Here is an 18038-nt window from a genome sequence, read left to right as displayed (position 1 = left end):
GTGGAGATATTTTTCCCAGCTCATAATCCTTAAAGAGAAAAGTGGTGATGGTACAATAACAAATTAACACATTTTCTCCCAAAAACCTGTAAATAAGTTCTATTTTAAATGTTTTATGTGTCCCAAAGATGTATTTATATATTTTTTTTAATGTTTTTTTTAAATGTTTTTTTTAATGTTTTTTTTAAATGTTTTTTTTAATGTTTTTTTTAAATGTTTTTTTTATGTTTTTTTTTATGTTTTATTTAATGTTTTGTTTTGTTTTGTTTTTTTATGTTAGAGCATACAGAAGGCTTTGATGTAGCCTCTGAACTGCAGAGAACGGGTAAAGCAATGGTAGTGATTACAAAAACAGCCAGCAGGTGGCAGCAGAGTATACGAGATCAACCAACAACCAGGGCTATGTTGCAAATAAGCTGATTTCCCCAAAGTGTTAAACACATTTTTAAATATTGATGAAATTTAGCTATATTCTAATGCTGAATGCTGCAAAACAGAAACAGATAGAAATATACTTTTTTTCTGATGAAAGAAGAGACTCTAATCTTTCTTTTGGTAGTTTTTGGTATGTTTTTATAGCAATAGAACACAATATTCTGTGTGGCCTTGCAAAATCAGTCAAAGTCCAGTGAAACAGCGGGGAGCGAAGGATGTTGCTTCAGTGAAAATGGCTGGGAGTTGAATGAGTTAATGTTTTCAGGGAAAAAAATTGCAATTCTTGAGAATAAAGTTGTATTTTTTTGTTGAAGCAAAAAAGTCATCTTTACACAACCAAATCACTTTTGTTAAGGTAACATTTCATAATCTTATGATAATAAAGTTGTATTTTTCCATGTTAAAGTTTCACTATTATTTCTCAAATAAAGTTAAACAAGTGAAGGAAATTATTTAGTGCATTTCAAAAATACAACTTTATTCTTGCAACATGTTTTCTATTTTGGAAAAAGCAACTTTATTCTCTATAAAAGTCAAATTAATTAAAAAAAAATACACTTTGCAATAGGTGCAAGTAGGGCTGTGCAATTAAACGGAATTCAATTACAAATTTAATTATAGCACTCCACAATTAGAAAATCGACATAATCATTTGCACCTTTTCTTTAATTTTAAAAGATCAATTTTAATCAGTTTTGTTTCATTCAAAAGGAACTTGCATAATAATAATATAGTGTTTCAAATAATTGTATTTGTCTTGTATTTTTTTTACATTGAAACATTGTTTTGCACGAAGTAATAAATGATCCCCCTAATCGTGATTTCAATTATTAGCAAAATAATTGTGATTAATATTTTTTTATTTGATACAAAAGACGATTGTGAGAAATATTTGGGCCATTCTGTTCTAATTTTAGGGCTGCTTTATAACATTTTTTTTAAGCTTTATACATACAGTATGTGCGTAAATGCTATGTATCTACGTATGCCGCCATCGCTTGAAGGACAGCTTATTCGTAACACTTAGGGGAAAAATTAGACTTAACAGACATTTGAACTACAGGCAAGATCAGTCCTTCCCAAGTAAGTGTAAACATTGCAAACAAAGCCCTCCAGCTTGAAATGGGATGTTTTGGTGGCTTAGTCGAGGAGCATTGCGTGGAATATTGAGTGTACTCTGCTTGTCACAGAAAAAAATAAACCCCCCTCAGGGTGGAAACTTTAATATCCAACATTGTAAATCTTTTTTTTTTTTATATATATATATATATGTGCAGGTGTGATGCTAATAGACGCTTTGTGATTGGCTAATACATCCTGCAACCGGGTTTGTCGAGATTAAGCCGCCATCCGAAAAATCGAGCAGCCTTGCCAACTAGTCCATTATACCGCAAACGCACGTAATTCCTTTTGGCAATTTTAGCCGAGGCGAGGCGTGTTGAGCTTAAGTTGGTGCAAACACGACTGCATCTACAGGAAAAAAAAAGGGAATTGTGGGCGGATTATGCTGTCAGCGCAGGTAGCGTCACGGCAGGCTTCAGTGAATGTAAATGTCGCATCAGCTCTTCTTCTTTGTCACAGAAGAAGCTGAATGGCGCCAACAGGGGTTTTATTTATCGTCACTTGTACTACAAAAGATGTTTTTCCACCTCCCTTATTTGTTTAACATATTTGAAAATGCACTCTGTATTATATGTATTATGTTGCACATAGACTATTTTTTTGGGGGGGGGGAACTCTTCAAATGTATTATGCTTTTGATAACAAATGAAAATTGCTGTAAAATACTGGTGGGACATAGGGACGAATAACAAGAATCACAGATAATTAATCGCCTATAACAAGAACATAAATATTGTGGCAAAGTATTAGTAGTAGCCTGCCAAAGGTTTATAATTGCCTATAGATGCCACAAGATGGCAGAAAAGCACTACGTGAAGCTCCTCAACTCGATTTCGACATAGTTCCTTGGCACCAAGACAACACAAGGTGGTGGAAAAGCACACTTTTATTGCTTTGGCCGAAGATTAAAATCAGTGAATTTGTGAATTTGCAAATAGGGGATTAGGGAATGTTGTAATACCAAAAACAAAGCTGTAAAGTGCGATGACAGCTGAGGATTGATCTTTCTCTCCGTGGGCACCTCTTGTGTAATACCGCTCAAAAGGAGCAATCTGCTGGGAAAGCTTCTGACCACTTTATTTATTAATACACATCACATCCAAACATGCTAATAAAGTCAGTTTGCACAGAACGTGTGTGCTTTTGTCACAAAGGTAAACCGAAATAAATGGGGCAGGAATTGTAATGAAAGAACAGATAATGATTTAGTAGCTATGAAACTCAACGAGAATAAACAAGGCAGATCGTCCTTCTGTCTGCTCTGACTACACTTTTTAGAGGCAGACGGACAAACGTAGCGAATGTCCATGTGGCATGTTGATGAGTGGACAGATGGCGAGGCCAGCGAGCCAAAACCGCGTGTGTGCGTGTGCATACACTTTTGGGGGGGGTTCAGTCGATCTCCTTCCATCTCCAGCCTGAATGAAGGATCCCTCAATGTGCACAAAAGAAATGAATCACTCCCTCTTTAGACAAGTTTTTGGTGGGCGCGGAGCCATTTACAGTCGGCCGTCGGGACACCTTGCCAGCTTAATGATGTCATCAATCAGCCACCGAGCCTATTGGTCCATCCCTACTTATGTCGACGGGCTGCTTCAAAGTGCTCGTTTGGGAGTACCTAACACAGGAAGAAAAAAAAAGCGTTGGATATTGGATTTGAAACTTTTCATCATTCACAGACGAGCTCAAAAAGCGTATGTGGTGTAACTTTCAGTGTATGTTATTGCGCTTGTCTTCTTTTTTGCAAAAAATAAAAAAAGCCAAGTGAAACAAGTGCAAATTAAACAATCTTAGGCATGTTTGAGTTGAGCTAATGTTAGCTTAGTTATTAGCCAATCATCCTCAGTCCTATTGGTTGATTCAAAACTCAAAACTTTAAAACTCCCCAAAAAATCACAACATTTCCAGGATGGCCGACACACCAAAATGGATATTGAAATGACAAAATATACGCAAACCATTTTTTGCGGGCCTTTTTCCAATAGGAGGAGCATATGTTCAAATGTAGGCTGTTATCTTAGCTTAGCTGCTGGCTAGCTAGTTGGCTGATTCAAGGTAGCACAGTGAAGTATTGTAGACTAAAAGTTGTTTTTATGATTTAAAACATTGCTCGTTTTGTGGGCAAAAAAGTCCAAAATAAGTGCAAGGACATTTTTGTGATTAAAACCCCTGAAGTGTTTTTTTTTTTTTTTTGATGTGTCCTAAAAATAAAAGATGCCCTCTAACGCTTTTTCTGAAAAGGAAGAAGAGCAAAGCTGCCGGGCTTACTTATCATATCCTTTAAATGCGACACTTCCCCCTTAAATAATAAATTCACTTTAATTACACTTTGTTCCTCTAATGGTAAAATTGTCATCCTCAAAGAACATTTTGCAGGTGTTGATGTATGGCCTGCAACATTTCAAATGATACGTATTTTAAAAGTTGAAATGGGAAGTCACTAAAGCATCGATAGATTCTACTTTATGAACGAGGGATTTTGATCATACTTTGTGTCAGTATTTTCCATAGTTCTGTCTGTGAACCAATAGGAGGCCGTGTTCAGAATTTGCAAATGTTTCAAAATGGTCGCGCGGTGTGAAATCCTAAACTGAAGGTCCGAAATAAGCTGCAATGGTGATCACTGTGCAAAATGTTGACAGTGCAGTTGAGGGAATGTGATTATTAGCACTTCAATTAAAAAGCCGCACGTCATGCGTGATGAAGAATTTCCTCAGTCTGTCAGTGGAGCGTGCAGGGCAGTGACAGCAGCCCACCACTGAAGCTGCTCTTCTGCCTGGAGACGGTGCTGTGCAGCAGATGCTGTGACTTGTCCATGACGGGCAGAACCTTGTTCGTTATCCTCCTTTCTGCCACAGATGCCAGGCTGTCCAGCTCCGCCCACGACCGAACATAACACAAGAACCTTTTCATTAAAAGCAAATGTTGTTGTCATGCTAACGTCACCGGACAGCTACAAAGTCACAGTAGCTTTTTTTTGAATGTGCAAGTAAAAAAAAAGTACGTTCAAATCAATTCATCCATTTGACACAATTAATCAATTCCAAGCGATTGACCAAAATCGGAATGATCGATCGATATGCTCACTGTGGGAAGTAAGGAATGGCGCCCTCGTACAGTAGATTCACCATTAAGGGACCACGAGCCGAACCGACCTTGATTCCCAATCAGCTCTGTGACCAGGAAGTCTGTTTGGCGTCCTTGCTGTTGCTGTGCAGCAGTTGGATCACTTCCCTGGTGAGAGGTAAGAGGTGTGGGGGTTCAAGGACCACCCACTAACTTCGAAGGCTGGATCCCCCGGTGTGATCACACAGACCTTGAGAAAAACACACCACACACACGAAATGTGTATTTTAGCTAGCATGGAGAAAACATTAAGAACCCCCCCCCCCCCCCCCCCAAAATCAAAACAGAAAACAACTTTTCCATACAACGGCATATTAGGGCCACGTATGAATATATATTTTTTTAGAGGACAGGGGCAATATTCCGAGAAAAAAACTCTTGCGAGAAATACACAATTTAAGCTAATTTGTTCAAATAAATATTTACTTGCGCATTTATATTTCCAGAATTATTATTGACACATTCCTACATTTTGGTATTTGGCCGGCTACGCTACGTGTATTTCTTGTAATTTTTTTGTTTTTTTTCTCTTGCAAATCTGCCACTTAAAAAACTCGCAAATTTCCCCCAAAAAATTCTCTGAATATTGCCCCCACCCTCTAAAAAATATATATTTATACATGGCCCTAATACCCCGTTATGTTTCTGTTCATAGCATTGTTTATGTGCAATACCAGAAATTTCCCATTTAACACTGAACAGTCTGAACTGTTTTCCAGCAAACATATCACTTAAAAAAAACAAAAACAGAACGTAAAGATACAGAAATGAAAAGACAAAGAAGAAAACTGACAGTCACCATTTAGAAATATCCCGTAAACAATCAATTTAAAGTGATGGCTAAAACATGCTCATTTATTTACACGTGTCTAATATTGGACCCAAGCAAGGCGAGTAAACATTCATAGGTTGAATAGTTTCAGTTCTAGAATGGATAACCCTCCGAAAACTGCACAGCATTCCACAAAGATGGCCGACATGCGCTAAAAATGATATCTGTCATACATAAACTTTAGACTGCCAGTTTTTAATATTTAGTAGGGTTTTTTCAGACATTGCAAAGCAATTAAATACTTTTCTATATACAATGCTAGTAAATGTAGTACATTTTATACAAATTGTGGATGCAGACCAATAGAAGTTGAAAACATGTTATAAAACAACAGTGGAAATTATTTTCATGCCGTTGCTATGGCAGCCCAGTGCCCAATCACCTTATCGCACGCAAATGCTGTGGCCATCCATTCAGGCCGTCTTGATTGAGCTGTCAAAGTGCACACATGCATACTTTGTCTCACACACACACACACACATCTCTGCATACAGTACACGTAGGCCTAAATTTCACGCACACGTACTGTTACATGTCGTTCTGGATGTATGGATTGTGGTGAGCCTAACATGAGAGCAGGTCAAGAGAAGATGCATTGTGTATGAGAGGGACAATCAGTCAGGGGCCAGTTAAGAGGAAGCTGAGCGACTGAGGGTCAGCATGACACACCGGGGGGCTATAGATTGTCTTAAAGGGTCTTTTACTTGTTCCATGAAGTGTGTCATGGACACACATTCCAGGAAAAAAAACACCCTGTGGGATGATTCTTTGTGCACGGGTGTTTTTTTTTTTTTTTTTCCAATCTTCAAGTTGGTTGGGTTTAAACCTTTAGGTTGGGTTCAAAGAGCATACAGCATATACAGTCCAATATCATATATCTAGCTAATTATACTATTCAAACTCATCCTGGTAGATTTTTTTATGTGTATCTTTGTGTTTCACGTATTTTATTTAACACATGCATTACAAATGCATACAATTGATGTGTGTAGACTACCACATCGTTGGCAAGGGCTTTATGACGAAGCTTTGAAAAAATGCACAGACTGCACATTGACAGAAGCAGATTTCCGTCCGTCAATCAAATCAATACACACGGACAGTCCTTCCCGGTCCGTGTATTTTTTACGAGGCTTCTCATCATGAAGCACTCGCCAAAAAGGCAACAGCGCTCGCCGAAAGGTGGGCATTCATCAATGACGGGCCGATGTAACGACGGTTTTGCATACCTCTGGTTTTAGGTAACATGCTCATTTAAGCGAACACATTTTTGTTTTATTTTAACTACAGCAACGTTTTTTCTGTATTTTTCATAAAAATATTTATTGTTAAAATGTATTTTAATGATACATTTTACATTGGACACCTGCAAGTTTGTTGTTTAGTGTGAATTCACTGTTTGCTCTGATGTTCTATAATAATAATAATTATTATTATTATTATTATTATTATTTTGAATCAGGTTAAATGCACAGCCAGTTGTTGCTATGCAAAAATTACTAAATTAAATCATTTTTAGTTTTACTCTTTCTGAAACAGAAGGATTTTAACCACAATATATTTGCACATGCACCTCCATTGAGAAAATATGGGATTTGCATTGGCAAATATGTCGTTTTTGTTTTTTTCGCATGGTGCTTGTTCCACTAGCGGTGTGCCACGCGAACAAACTAATTAAGGAACAAACGCCGCTTCAAACCAAGCAGAAAATTACCTCCCGACTCGGCGCGGGACAAACCAAGGACGGAGCGAGTTGCGCTTCTTGATTGTCACAGTATACGGCGCCTAAATGAGGGTTTATTTGGTGTGTTAACGACTAGCGTGTGTCATTTTCAGACCGGCTTATTATGTCATACGACTGCGAATTAAAACGTGGAAATTATTGTGTATTAACTGTGAATTATAAAATGATAATACCATCCATTCATCCGTTTTCTTTTACACTTGTCCTTATTAGGGTTGTTTGTGATATGGAGCGTATTCTAGTTGACTTTGGGCAAGAGACATTTCACCTTTAAATGGTGGCTGGTTAATTGCTAGCACATTTAGACAAACAACCCATTCAGACTCACATTCACAGCTCTGGGCAATGTATTGTCTTCAATTAACCTAATATGCTAACTGCACAACCAGCGTGCTGTCACACTCATGAAATGTAAAATGGTCAAACATGACACAGACAAAACATTCTTCATCACAACTGACTTAGCAAATGGCAGCGAGCTAGCAATTTAGCTAATGTTGCTTCCACTCTAGTCAAAACAAAACAAAAAGATTGGAATAAGTCATGTTCTCAAAACGAGCCGGTGACAAAAAGAGTTGAGTGAGGTCTAGTGACAAGCATATGACAGCTAGGCTAACCAGTTAGCAGCTAAGCTAATGTAGACGTCAACATCATCACCCGACCATTTGTCGCTCGGCAGAAATGACCCAAAAAGCCCACTTTATAGGCATGACTTCCACTGTAAGGCGGTACGCTTTTCTATACTCCGGACACTAGTTCCTAATTGTCACTCAGCTCGTTGGACTGTTTGACTCTGTGCAGCACTATGAGCATCCCCATGAGTCAATATTGCGACTCCGGCTAATCATGTGGTATTCTGCAGCCGATAGTCTCCAATTAGGTGGGACTATCGGGAGAGATGTCGGCGACCGTGTCAATATCTTCTACCTGACCCCTCTGATTGTGTGCTCTGCAATATTCAGTCAGAGACAAATCTGAGAATATACCCATTGTTCTGTTTCCACAGTCAAGACGTGCGGCAGTAACCTTCAGGGACCGTCGGGGACCTTTACGTCGCCCAACTTCCCGATTCAGTATGAGAGCAATGCACAATGTGTTTGGATCATCACGGCTTCGAACCCCAATAAGGTATGTCTAACTTTATTTCACTACAATGCCTTGTTGCTTCTAATGCTCCATCTTATTTTCGGTTGCCCATATTTGGTTTAGTGGCGGGGGTGCGGTGATATCATCTTATTTTAAACCTGTGTAACGTTGTGGAGGATTTACGGTAATCTTATTTTAATGTTCAATTTAGAGGGGGATTTATGGAAGCCTTATTTTAACCTGCATAACTGGGGAGATTTGTGGTAGTCTTGTGGAGGATTTCTGAACAATTTTGGAGTGATTTACAGTCGTCTTTTTCTTTTACTACACACATTTGTGGGGATTTACTGTAGTCTAATTTTAAAGTAGTTTCATGTCAATATCTGCATTTTTTTGCGGGATATGCAAGATGATTTACAGCTGTCTTATCCAATATGTGGGAATGTTGCGGGATGTACAATAGTCTTATTTTTGCCCGCAACTTTTCTGAGACTTTAACGTGCCTAAGATTAATGCTATTTTAACCTGTGAGATTTACGATGGCATAATTTTAACACGTGCAACCTTTGGAGGGTTGATGGTAGTCTTTTTCTTTTCTATTCTTTTCTTTTCACCTGCAGCTTTTCTGAGAATCTTGGCACTCTCATTTTAACACAAGTTCTTTGAGATTTATTGTAGTCTTCTTTTAATTGTGCATCTTTTGGATGCTTTACGGTAGTCTTATTTTCACCGGCAGCTTTTCAGAGACTTATGGTTGTCTTTTGTTTTTTTAGGTTCCCCGACTGTTGTGAGATTTTTAATCATTTGTGCGATTTTGTAGGATTTATGGTAATCTTTGCAACTTTTGTGGATTTTCGTAGTCTTATTTTAACACATCCTACTTACAAGGGTTTTACAGTATACTTCATTTAACTTGCATATCTTTTGTGGAATTTATAGTTGAAACTATGGAACTCTTGGAAGATTTATAGTGATCCCTTTTGAACCTCTTCATTATACATTGAGTTCCATTGATGCAGAAATTAAATGCTGGTAGCTTGTCTGTCCAAGTTAACATCCACTGTAACTTTATTGCATGTATAAGCATGTACACGCTTAGTTCACTGGCATGCTGTAAATAATTGAAAATGTCACTCGATAATAATTGACGAGGATTATGCGCTGATTATAGACATCAAGTCCGGCCCCGTGATTGGTCGGCCTGAGAGGAATGGCATTGCTATTCATGAAGTGTGCGTGGCCGTGTCATGGTTGCATCAGAAACGCAATAGCTTTGAAATACACACACACAGCTTCTCGGGAGTCTAACAACAACTCCGGTGCATCTCCTGTTTGACCTGGCTGCAAGCCACTGTGCTTTATAGTCCATAATTACATCGAGTTTCACTTCTAGTTTAATGTTCCACATTATGTCATTAAACATGCCAGGCAGCCCACACAAGTACATGTGCGATATTCTGTTCTGTCACATTGCATTAGAAGTGTGGCGAACATTTACATGTCGTGGTGGTCTTATTTCAAGTTGCTCAGTTTGAACGGGGATTTATCAATGTTTCATTTGAGCCGATGCAACTTTTGTTGGATTTAACTTAACCTTGCTTTAGCCTGGGAGATTTACAGTTATTTTAATGTGTACCACTTTTGGAAGATCAATTTTCATCCAGTTTCAATTCATGCTATTATTTGGCTACTTAAAGTACTGTCATCTGATTTGAACATGCGCAACTTTTGCAGGATTTACGGTAGTTTTATTTAGCTTTTGTTATATTATACCGCACATCTTAACAGGAATTTATGGTGGTTTTATTTTAACCTTGCAATTTTTTGAGTTTTTTTTTTTGGTCATCTTATTTAACTTTGTGCAACTTTTTAGGGATTTACGCTATTTTTAATTTAGCTTTGTATTTTTTTGTGTAATTCGTGGTTGTCATATTTTAAACTATTAGTAATCTTATTTTTATACAGTCATCTTATTTTTAGCTGTGAAAGTTTTAAGAGGTTTATGGTTGTCTTATTTTAACCTGTGCAATGTTGGAAGGATTTACCGTAGTCTTGTATAGTTTTTGGGTGTGTTTACATCCATCCGTTGTCTTATTTTACCCAGTGCAACCTTTATGGGATTTACCGTAGTCTTATATCTTATATTGCATTTTTTCCCCTAAGCTTTATGGTCTTATTTGACTGTTTGTATCTGAATTATTTTTTGCTAATGTAGTTTATCAAGAAAAATGTTGGCAATTTCCTCAGTAGAAAAAAAAGCAGCCCTAACTTGACTAATAGTTTCATCACAAGCTGTCATGGCATTTCTGTGCGTGAATGACAATAAAAATGGAGACATTTTAATACAATCCCCGAAGCAGCCGACGATAAGGGATGAAGCATGAGTGACAAATCCTCTAATTTCACTCCTAATATCATTCTTTCTTCATTTATTTTTTACATCCTGGCAGTTTTATTCTCCTTTTCTGGTATTCATATTGGACTCGTGTGAATTGGCACGTGAATTAAAGATTCATCGTTTAAAAACGCAATAAGTAAATGCAGCATATTGCTCATGGATTTTGTATCACTACCGTCAGTCAAGTGTCATCGCTTTCCCGCCGGGGTTCAATTCGCAGAAGATTCTAGAAAGCTTTTAACGCCATAGAGCATCAGTCAATCAAAGGGAAGGGTTACTTATCCAACGTGTAGTACATTATGAAAGTTTGGAAATAATACAGTAACTTTTAATGTGAGTTAAAGCACATCCAGTATGCATTTGTAAAAATGAGACAATTAACATATTAGTATGCATTTACAAAGTGTTTACTGTAACTCCAAATCATTTTGTGATTATTATGAATAATATTGTTGTGCCTTTGAAAATAATATTTTTTCATTTGATATTAGGGGAGACCGGGCCTCGTATCACTTTTTTATACTTTTATCTATTTCTTGAAATCAATACATCATATATAAACAAAATGTATACCAGATGAAAGACCAAAGTCTTAGGTATATATTTTTGTATTCATGTCATTTTCATACTTTGTGGCAGTGCAGTGAGTGAACATGTGACCTTTTGCGCCACTAATGGGTAAGATGTCACGCTATATGGGGTAAGATGTCACACTGGATTTTGCAACTAATAAAACAAGGACAAAATTATCCCTTTTGACCAGTTTTTTATTATTATTTTTATTTTTATTTATTTTTTTACAGCTAGAGAAATATTTTGTCATTGATCTTGAAAATGTACTATAGTCATTGAGCAAACTAACATAACATATTATGAAATGGATGAGAGTCCTTAGGAAATGCTGGCATGTAGGTCATAGCTCTCAGGCTGTTTTGCTTCCCTTAAACTGGAAATTTGAGATAAAATTGAATTAAAAAAAAAAATAAAGCATTTCGGTTAATGGATTGATGAAACTTAAACTAGTCCTGACGTGGGCATACTGTAGTTCCAACGACAACAACTGGAAAATCAATTTTTAAATAATGAAACAAAACGTAGCAAATACATTTTCTCACTCTTCTCATCTGTAGGGCAATTCTGGCATATGTAAACCAAGTTGCCAGAGGTGCATTTTTCATTGGCCCATTCTTTGCATGTGTGACAACAAACCCCGAAATGACTGGGACAAGTTACCCCAAACTACCATGTTGGTTAATACTTGCGCTAGTTTAAAGTTAGCTTAAAACCGAGCAATGACAAGATGCCTAAATCTCTCTTTTAACGAGTCCACATGATTTGCAGCTAGAATTTGTCTAAGTACGACACCTGTTTCAAAATATATGAAGTTGAAAATTTTTACTTTAGGTTGTGCAAAACCGATAACTGGCACTCATCTCAGCTCACAATGTGCTATTCTCTTCTCAAACAGTGCACAACCCCTGACCATTTACACGAAGAAAACTAGCATTCCACTTTATCGTTGCGCCCTCTGGTGGAGAAGAAAATTGCAATGTGACAACTTACCCGTGATAGCCTGGGTCTCCCCTATGTGATTATGAATTTCTTTTTTTTTTATGCAATTATATTATAGGTTTGTATTCACTTTTGTATATTATTTCATGTTCTAAAATATGCAAAACACAACACTCTAATTATCTCCAAGATGCATTTACAGTGGCAAAAGTAGAGATTACAGTTAAAAAAAAAAAATGTTTGAATCCAACTTGAGGAAGCTTAATAGCTGGGAGCGTATTTGCAATGGCTTGCTCTTAATGAGCACACTGATGGGTGAAGGAGGAGCAGCTTGTCGAGGATATTGGATCTCCTGAGAAGGAAATAAAAAATGAACACGAGCATAATCCGAAGACGGAGAAGAAGAAGAGAAAGAAGGTGACTCGTGACACACAGTGGGCAAGGAAATTGTCCCGTCTGAATTCTCCTCAGTTTCTTCATTAAGGAGCCCGAAACGATCAAATTACTCAGAAAGGAAGTGCAGGGTGTTCCACTCTTGCGTCCATCTCTGAGGATGAAATGCGGCAGGTTTTCTTCACGCCGACCTGTCCTCTTTGGTTTCTTTCCGGCCCCCTCTTTTCTCTCTCCCCTCAGCTCGGGTTAAGTGTTAATGGCCTTCTATGGCTCTCTGACGTTATTGCTTCATTTAGTTTGAGCGGAATGAGCCTTTAGAGCCAATTCATTCCCCCTCTTCTCATTTAACCTTGGGGATGGCGGGGCAGTATGGCCGTTAGCAATGCCGCCTCCTTCCTCTTAATTCTTCTTCATCCTCCCCCTCTCTCTCTCTTACTCTCTCGCGCTCGCCGTCTCATTTGCTTTTTTTTTTTTTTTTCATTTGCTCCCCTCATGGCCCCTCGTCTGCCCCCGCCGGCCGTCGTTGTCGGAACGCGCCCGCCGTGTTGAATATTCACTTAATGACATGGGTGCCAAGAGTGCTCACAGTTTGGACTTGAGTAAAAGGCACAGATGTTAAAGAAAAAAAGGCAAAAGTACATGTACTGATTCAAACCCTCTACCTAACTAAAAGTAATCAAATGAAATGTAGAGTGAAAAGCAAAAGTGTATTTTTACTGTCAGTTGCTGTTTTTCAGTCACTTGCACTGTGACACTTCAAACAATAAAACAACAAAAACAAGACGGGCAGAATCATTATTTATTTACAGATAGACAGTGAGGTGTGCCTGAGCGATGCTGAACGACCGTTTGAGTTGACTCAAGTTGGACATCAGTGGCTGTTTTACATGCAATACAATCCCAACTGTGAATTTAGATTTGCTTGTATACTGTGCAAATCCATTTAAGTGGAAGTCAACCTGAAACATTTCTTGACAATAGTATGTTATATGTGACCTCACTTTTTCTAAACATGACATTCTGATTAATATTACATATGTGGAATATGACTTATGCAGCAAATCCGGTCGTTTTTATCCATCTTAGGGGGCGGCCATTTTGCCACTTGCTGCCGACTGAAGATGACATCACAGTTGCTCAGGGCTCAGGCAACGACCAATCACAGCTCATCAGTTTTCTGAAGCTGCGCTGTGATGGGTTGTTACCTGAGACCTGAGCAACATTGATGTCATCTTCAGTTGACAGCAAGTAGCAAAATGGCCGCCCCCTGGATAGATTAAAATGGCAGAATTTTGCTGCTTAAACTCATATTCCACTCACACAATATTAACCAGGATACCATATTTAGACTAGTAGGGCTGCATAGAACATATTATTGTCAAAACTTGTTTTGGGGGGGGTGATCATTAAAAAAAATCAGCAATATAGTGTGACGTGAAAGATGAACCGTGATAAATTGTACGTTCACTGTATTCCCCAACCCGCTTTCCATCACTGACTACCACCCGGGCTACTCTCACCATCCTTTTTTTGGCGGCGCTTCATCATGCAGAAATCCAATTCTGCCGGCTCATTGGCCAACGGCCGCAGACGGATTGGCGAGAAGTCGGAGCGCGGCGACCAATTAGAACGGGCGAGGCGGAGGCGTGTGACGGACCGGCGACGGCGGAGCGAGAGACGGATGCTTGCTTGATCGCCGACCAATTAGAGGGGAGGAGAAATATGTACATGCGCACTACACCGAAAGGAATTACGTTACGCGTACCTTAAAAGTCTGAGCTACATATTTCACGGCAACCATTGCGTACCCCTCTCACTCCCGAACTCACCCGCCTTTCTGGTTATGTTCTCGCCATGTTTAATGCCGTGTGAACTGTGCTGATGCGGCCTCATGGGGTTTTTGCATACAAGAGCTTAATGGCCGCACGTCCATCACACAACATCTCGCAGTAAGGTTTTGCTTTCCCTTTCCAGCTTGATTTCAAGAATAATTTGTGGCGCGCGTTCTGTACCACAACCAAAATGGAGCATTCTTTCCAACTGTAGCAATCAGTCACAGATATTACAGTATGTATACAACTTAAGGATGGCAACCTCAAATTGTCAAAAATAATACCTTTCTCTCATATGCATATTTTGTATTGGGATTATGCATACAGTTTATATATATGAAAAAGGCTTGAGATGCCAGGCATCTGTCTGCTTTGATTCATGCAGTTTCAGTGCCAGGTTAATCGCTATGTTGAAAAATCAGCAACAAAAAATAGTCAACTGATTGGTGAAAGGGCAATCATTCGCATTAACAAGGCAAATTAGCGCTCAAGTTGGACTGCGCGTCGGCATTGAGGTCACGTCAATATCTCCGCTCTTTAACGGCAGATTTAAGCCAGGGAGATGCTTGTGAAGTCCACAAGCGGGATATTGAATCTGGAAATCTGGAGAGAGAAAAAAATCCCCCTCCAGCAACACAGAGGAAGAGAGAGAGAGCGATAGAACGAGGGAGCAAGTGAGCTTCCAATCGCTCCCCGAGGGTGAACTCAAGTTTGAAATATTCTTACACAGTTCTCGGCGAGCATCAAAGATGTGCTCATTATTAGACCGAACCTCCTCCCCCGAGTGACCATCATCTTTCTCCTTCTCGGGTTTCCTGTTCTTGCCTCGCTATGGTCTCACATGAAACAAAAAAAAAAATGTGCTGGTTGAATAATTCCTGATCAGAGTCTTGCTAGCTTTGTGCTTCTTGTCACCTTGATACATTCATGAACTCGCAGTCAAATTCCCAGTAGAGTTTGAGCAGTTTTTTTTATTCAGTGATATGATAGTGTGTGTGTTATTTGTTTTGTTGGTATTGTGCCAATTCTCTTTTTTTTCTAACCATGGGTCATGAGAAAGTGAGTGATGAGCAGTGTCGGGAACATTACTTTAACAAAAATAATTAGTTATAGTTACTCATTACTTGCTCCAAAAAGTAACTGAGTTAGTAATTGAATTACCTCATAATAAAAGTAACTTATTACCAGGCAAAGTAACTATTTTCACTGCTGTAAAAAACTTGAATAATCTGGATTGTATTTTTATTCATTGTATTTTAATTTTTTCATTATGTTATTGTTTTATATTTTATATTTTCATTCGTTTATTATTTTTTTACATATATGCAAGGGATTCAAATTGTCAAGGCTAGGTTTTCATTGATTTTTGTGAATATTTGTCACACAAACGTCTCACTCCCTATTGATCGATATCAATTACTACACGAATCAGAAAAGTACAAAATAATAATAATAATAATAATAATAATAATAATAATAAAAACTTGATAGATGGTGATTTGCGGCACACATGTCACCTATACGTAATTTGTGGACAGTCCTAGCACAGACCGTTAAGAGAAATGCTATTAACTATGAATTACGTTAGGCAGGTAATTTTATGAGTGTGTCGCTATGACTTATATTTTTTTCCATAACTGTCATTGTGCTTGTGAAGTCGCAAAGTCCCATAATGATTGTTGGTGGAACAGAATTGTCAGCAAATCTCTCCTCATGGCGGCCATTTTTCGGCAGCTCTCTTCTTGTCAAACACCGAATCAGTTCCAGGCTGGGGACGTGGACTGTTGCTAAAATGCTATACAACATCATTCAGTATTTATTTCAATGGGAAAAGTTAATTTGAGATATGAGTGATTTGAGTTGCGAGCATGCTCATGGAATCAAACTGTAAAACTGGAGAGGTTTTAACAATTTTGACAAATAATAAAGTTGGTTATAATATATATTTCCTTGTATGCTGCAGGTCATCCAGATTAACTTTGAAGAGTTTGACTTGGAGATCGCCTACGACACGCTGACCATCGGAGATGGAGGGGAGGTGGGCGATCCGACCACCATCCTGCAGGTGTAAGTACTTCTATTGCTTTATTACGAGCAGCGTTGATCATCTCATCACAGTGGTGGAAACGAGCCTTTTATTTCCAATTAGAATGAAATGTAATGTCTTCGCTTTGTCGCAGCCTGTCGGGCAGCTTCGTCCCCGACCTGATTGTCAGCATGACCCACCAGATGTGGCTCCACTTGCAGTCGGACGAGAGCGTCGGATCCATTGGCTTTAAGATCAACTACAAAGGTTTGCAATACACAGGGCTTGCGATATAAAAACAAATATATGCACAACAGCAGCCTCTCAAATTTACATCTGCAAAAGTGAAGAACCTGCGAAGTGCAAATCCCCCCGAGAAAATGCCCTCACCAATATGCGTCCTCACATTTTTGTTTTGTCTCATGCTCTGTTGTTTTCCAGCAAATGACCTGTCCCTATTTGCTTTGAGGTTTCATTCTTTTGTTTTATTCCTGCTTTCCTCTCGCTTTCACTCCCACTGTCTGATTTCATTTATCTATTATTAACGGCAAGTTCACCCACCTGGCAACACTTGGTCTCCGCTGCGAGGCACACACATCACACACACATCACACACACATCACACACACATACGCACGTCCCCTGCTATAGATTTGAGGCAGCGCTGCAACATTATTGACATCAAATTTGCATTAAAGATTCAGTGAGTTTGTGCCTGGACTATGAATACACCCATTCGTCATTGAGGCTGCACAGTCCATATGCGGGATTTTAAATATGGATCCATTCCACAGTTTATATTTAGCTCCTTAGCAACGTTACAATGGCAGCCTTTATGAATATACCAATGAGACATAAACCAGCACATGTATTCATTTGCATTTTAGGATTTCAGTAGCCTTGATAGCATAAAAAAAAGCAGTATTGTCATCAAATAAAGCCTTCAAATATTATATTGGGCTTGAAGCGATATTACTCTTTGAGTTGGTTAATATGTAATATCTTGGACAGATAAAAAATATAACATTACTGCACCATAATTCTTGGGGATGTTCCCCTATTTCGCGGGTCTTAATTCCATCTCATCTGAGATTTTATTTTACGTTCTTCATCTGCTGTTTTACGGCTTTTAATATGTAATTTGTTTTACTAGCGCCAGAGATGTCAAGGTGTCTTTGAACAGGTTATGGTGACTGTCCTCGTGCAGGGTGGGCTCACATATTTGGCCATGTCGATGTACTGTTTCAGGGTTAACCAGTGCCCTCTGCAAAGTTAGGGAGGCCAAGTTTTTTTTTCTTCTTTTTTTTTAACTATTTTCACTGGTGAATAATACGAAATATGGTGGAGGTGTCTATCAAAACAGAGCTCATGAAAAAGTATCAATGACCCATGCTCAAAATGGAACAGGAAGTTTCCATGTACTCTGGCCATCGCTTGGAAGTAGCTCTGGATCTTGGGCCAGCCTGGCTGACAAATCATAGGCGGAGAAATGCTGTGTCACAGCAAGACTTTCAGGAATAGCAGCTCACTAA

At 38.7% G+C, this 18038-nt stretch overlaps 1 protein-coding gene across 12 annotated transcripts in view; it reads left to right on the top strand.

Annotated features, from left to right (window-relative positions):
• The window catches only part of LOC147157788 (CUB and sushi domain-containing protein 3-like), a 321354-nt gene that overhangs the window by 225088 nt on the left and 78228 nt on the right, over positions 1 to 18038 (top strand). For all 12 annotated transcript variants that reach the window (XM_086061991.1, XM_086061989.1, XM_086061992.1 and 9 more), the window contains 3 exons: positions 8266 to 8387; positions 16444 to 16547; positions 16661 to 16773. In XM_086061991.1, coding sequence (XP_085918117.1) covers positions 8266 to 8387; positions 16444 to 16547; positions 16661 to 16773 — 339 coding nt within the window. The remainder of the gene's footprint in view (positions 1 to 8265; positions 8388 to 16443; positions 16548 to 16660; positions 16774 to 18038) is intronic.

The sequence above is a fragment of the Leptonotus elevatus genome, chromosome 19 (assembly GCF_054856555.1).
Source record: "Leptonotus elevatus isolate MCC_2025b chromosome 19, RoL_Lele_1.0, whole genome shotgun sequence".
Taxonomy (NCBI): domain Eukaryota; kingdom Metazoa; phylum Chordata; class Actinopteri; order Syngnathiformes; family Syngnathidae; genus Leptonotus; species Leptonotus elevatus.
The sequence above is the reverse complement of the archived record's forward strand: the minus strand, read 5'-3'. Positions and strand labels throughout refer to the sequence as shown.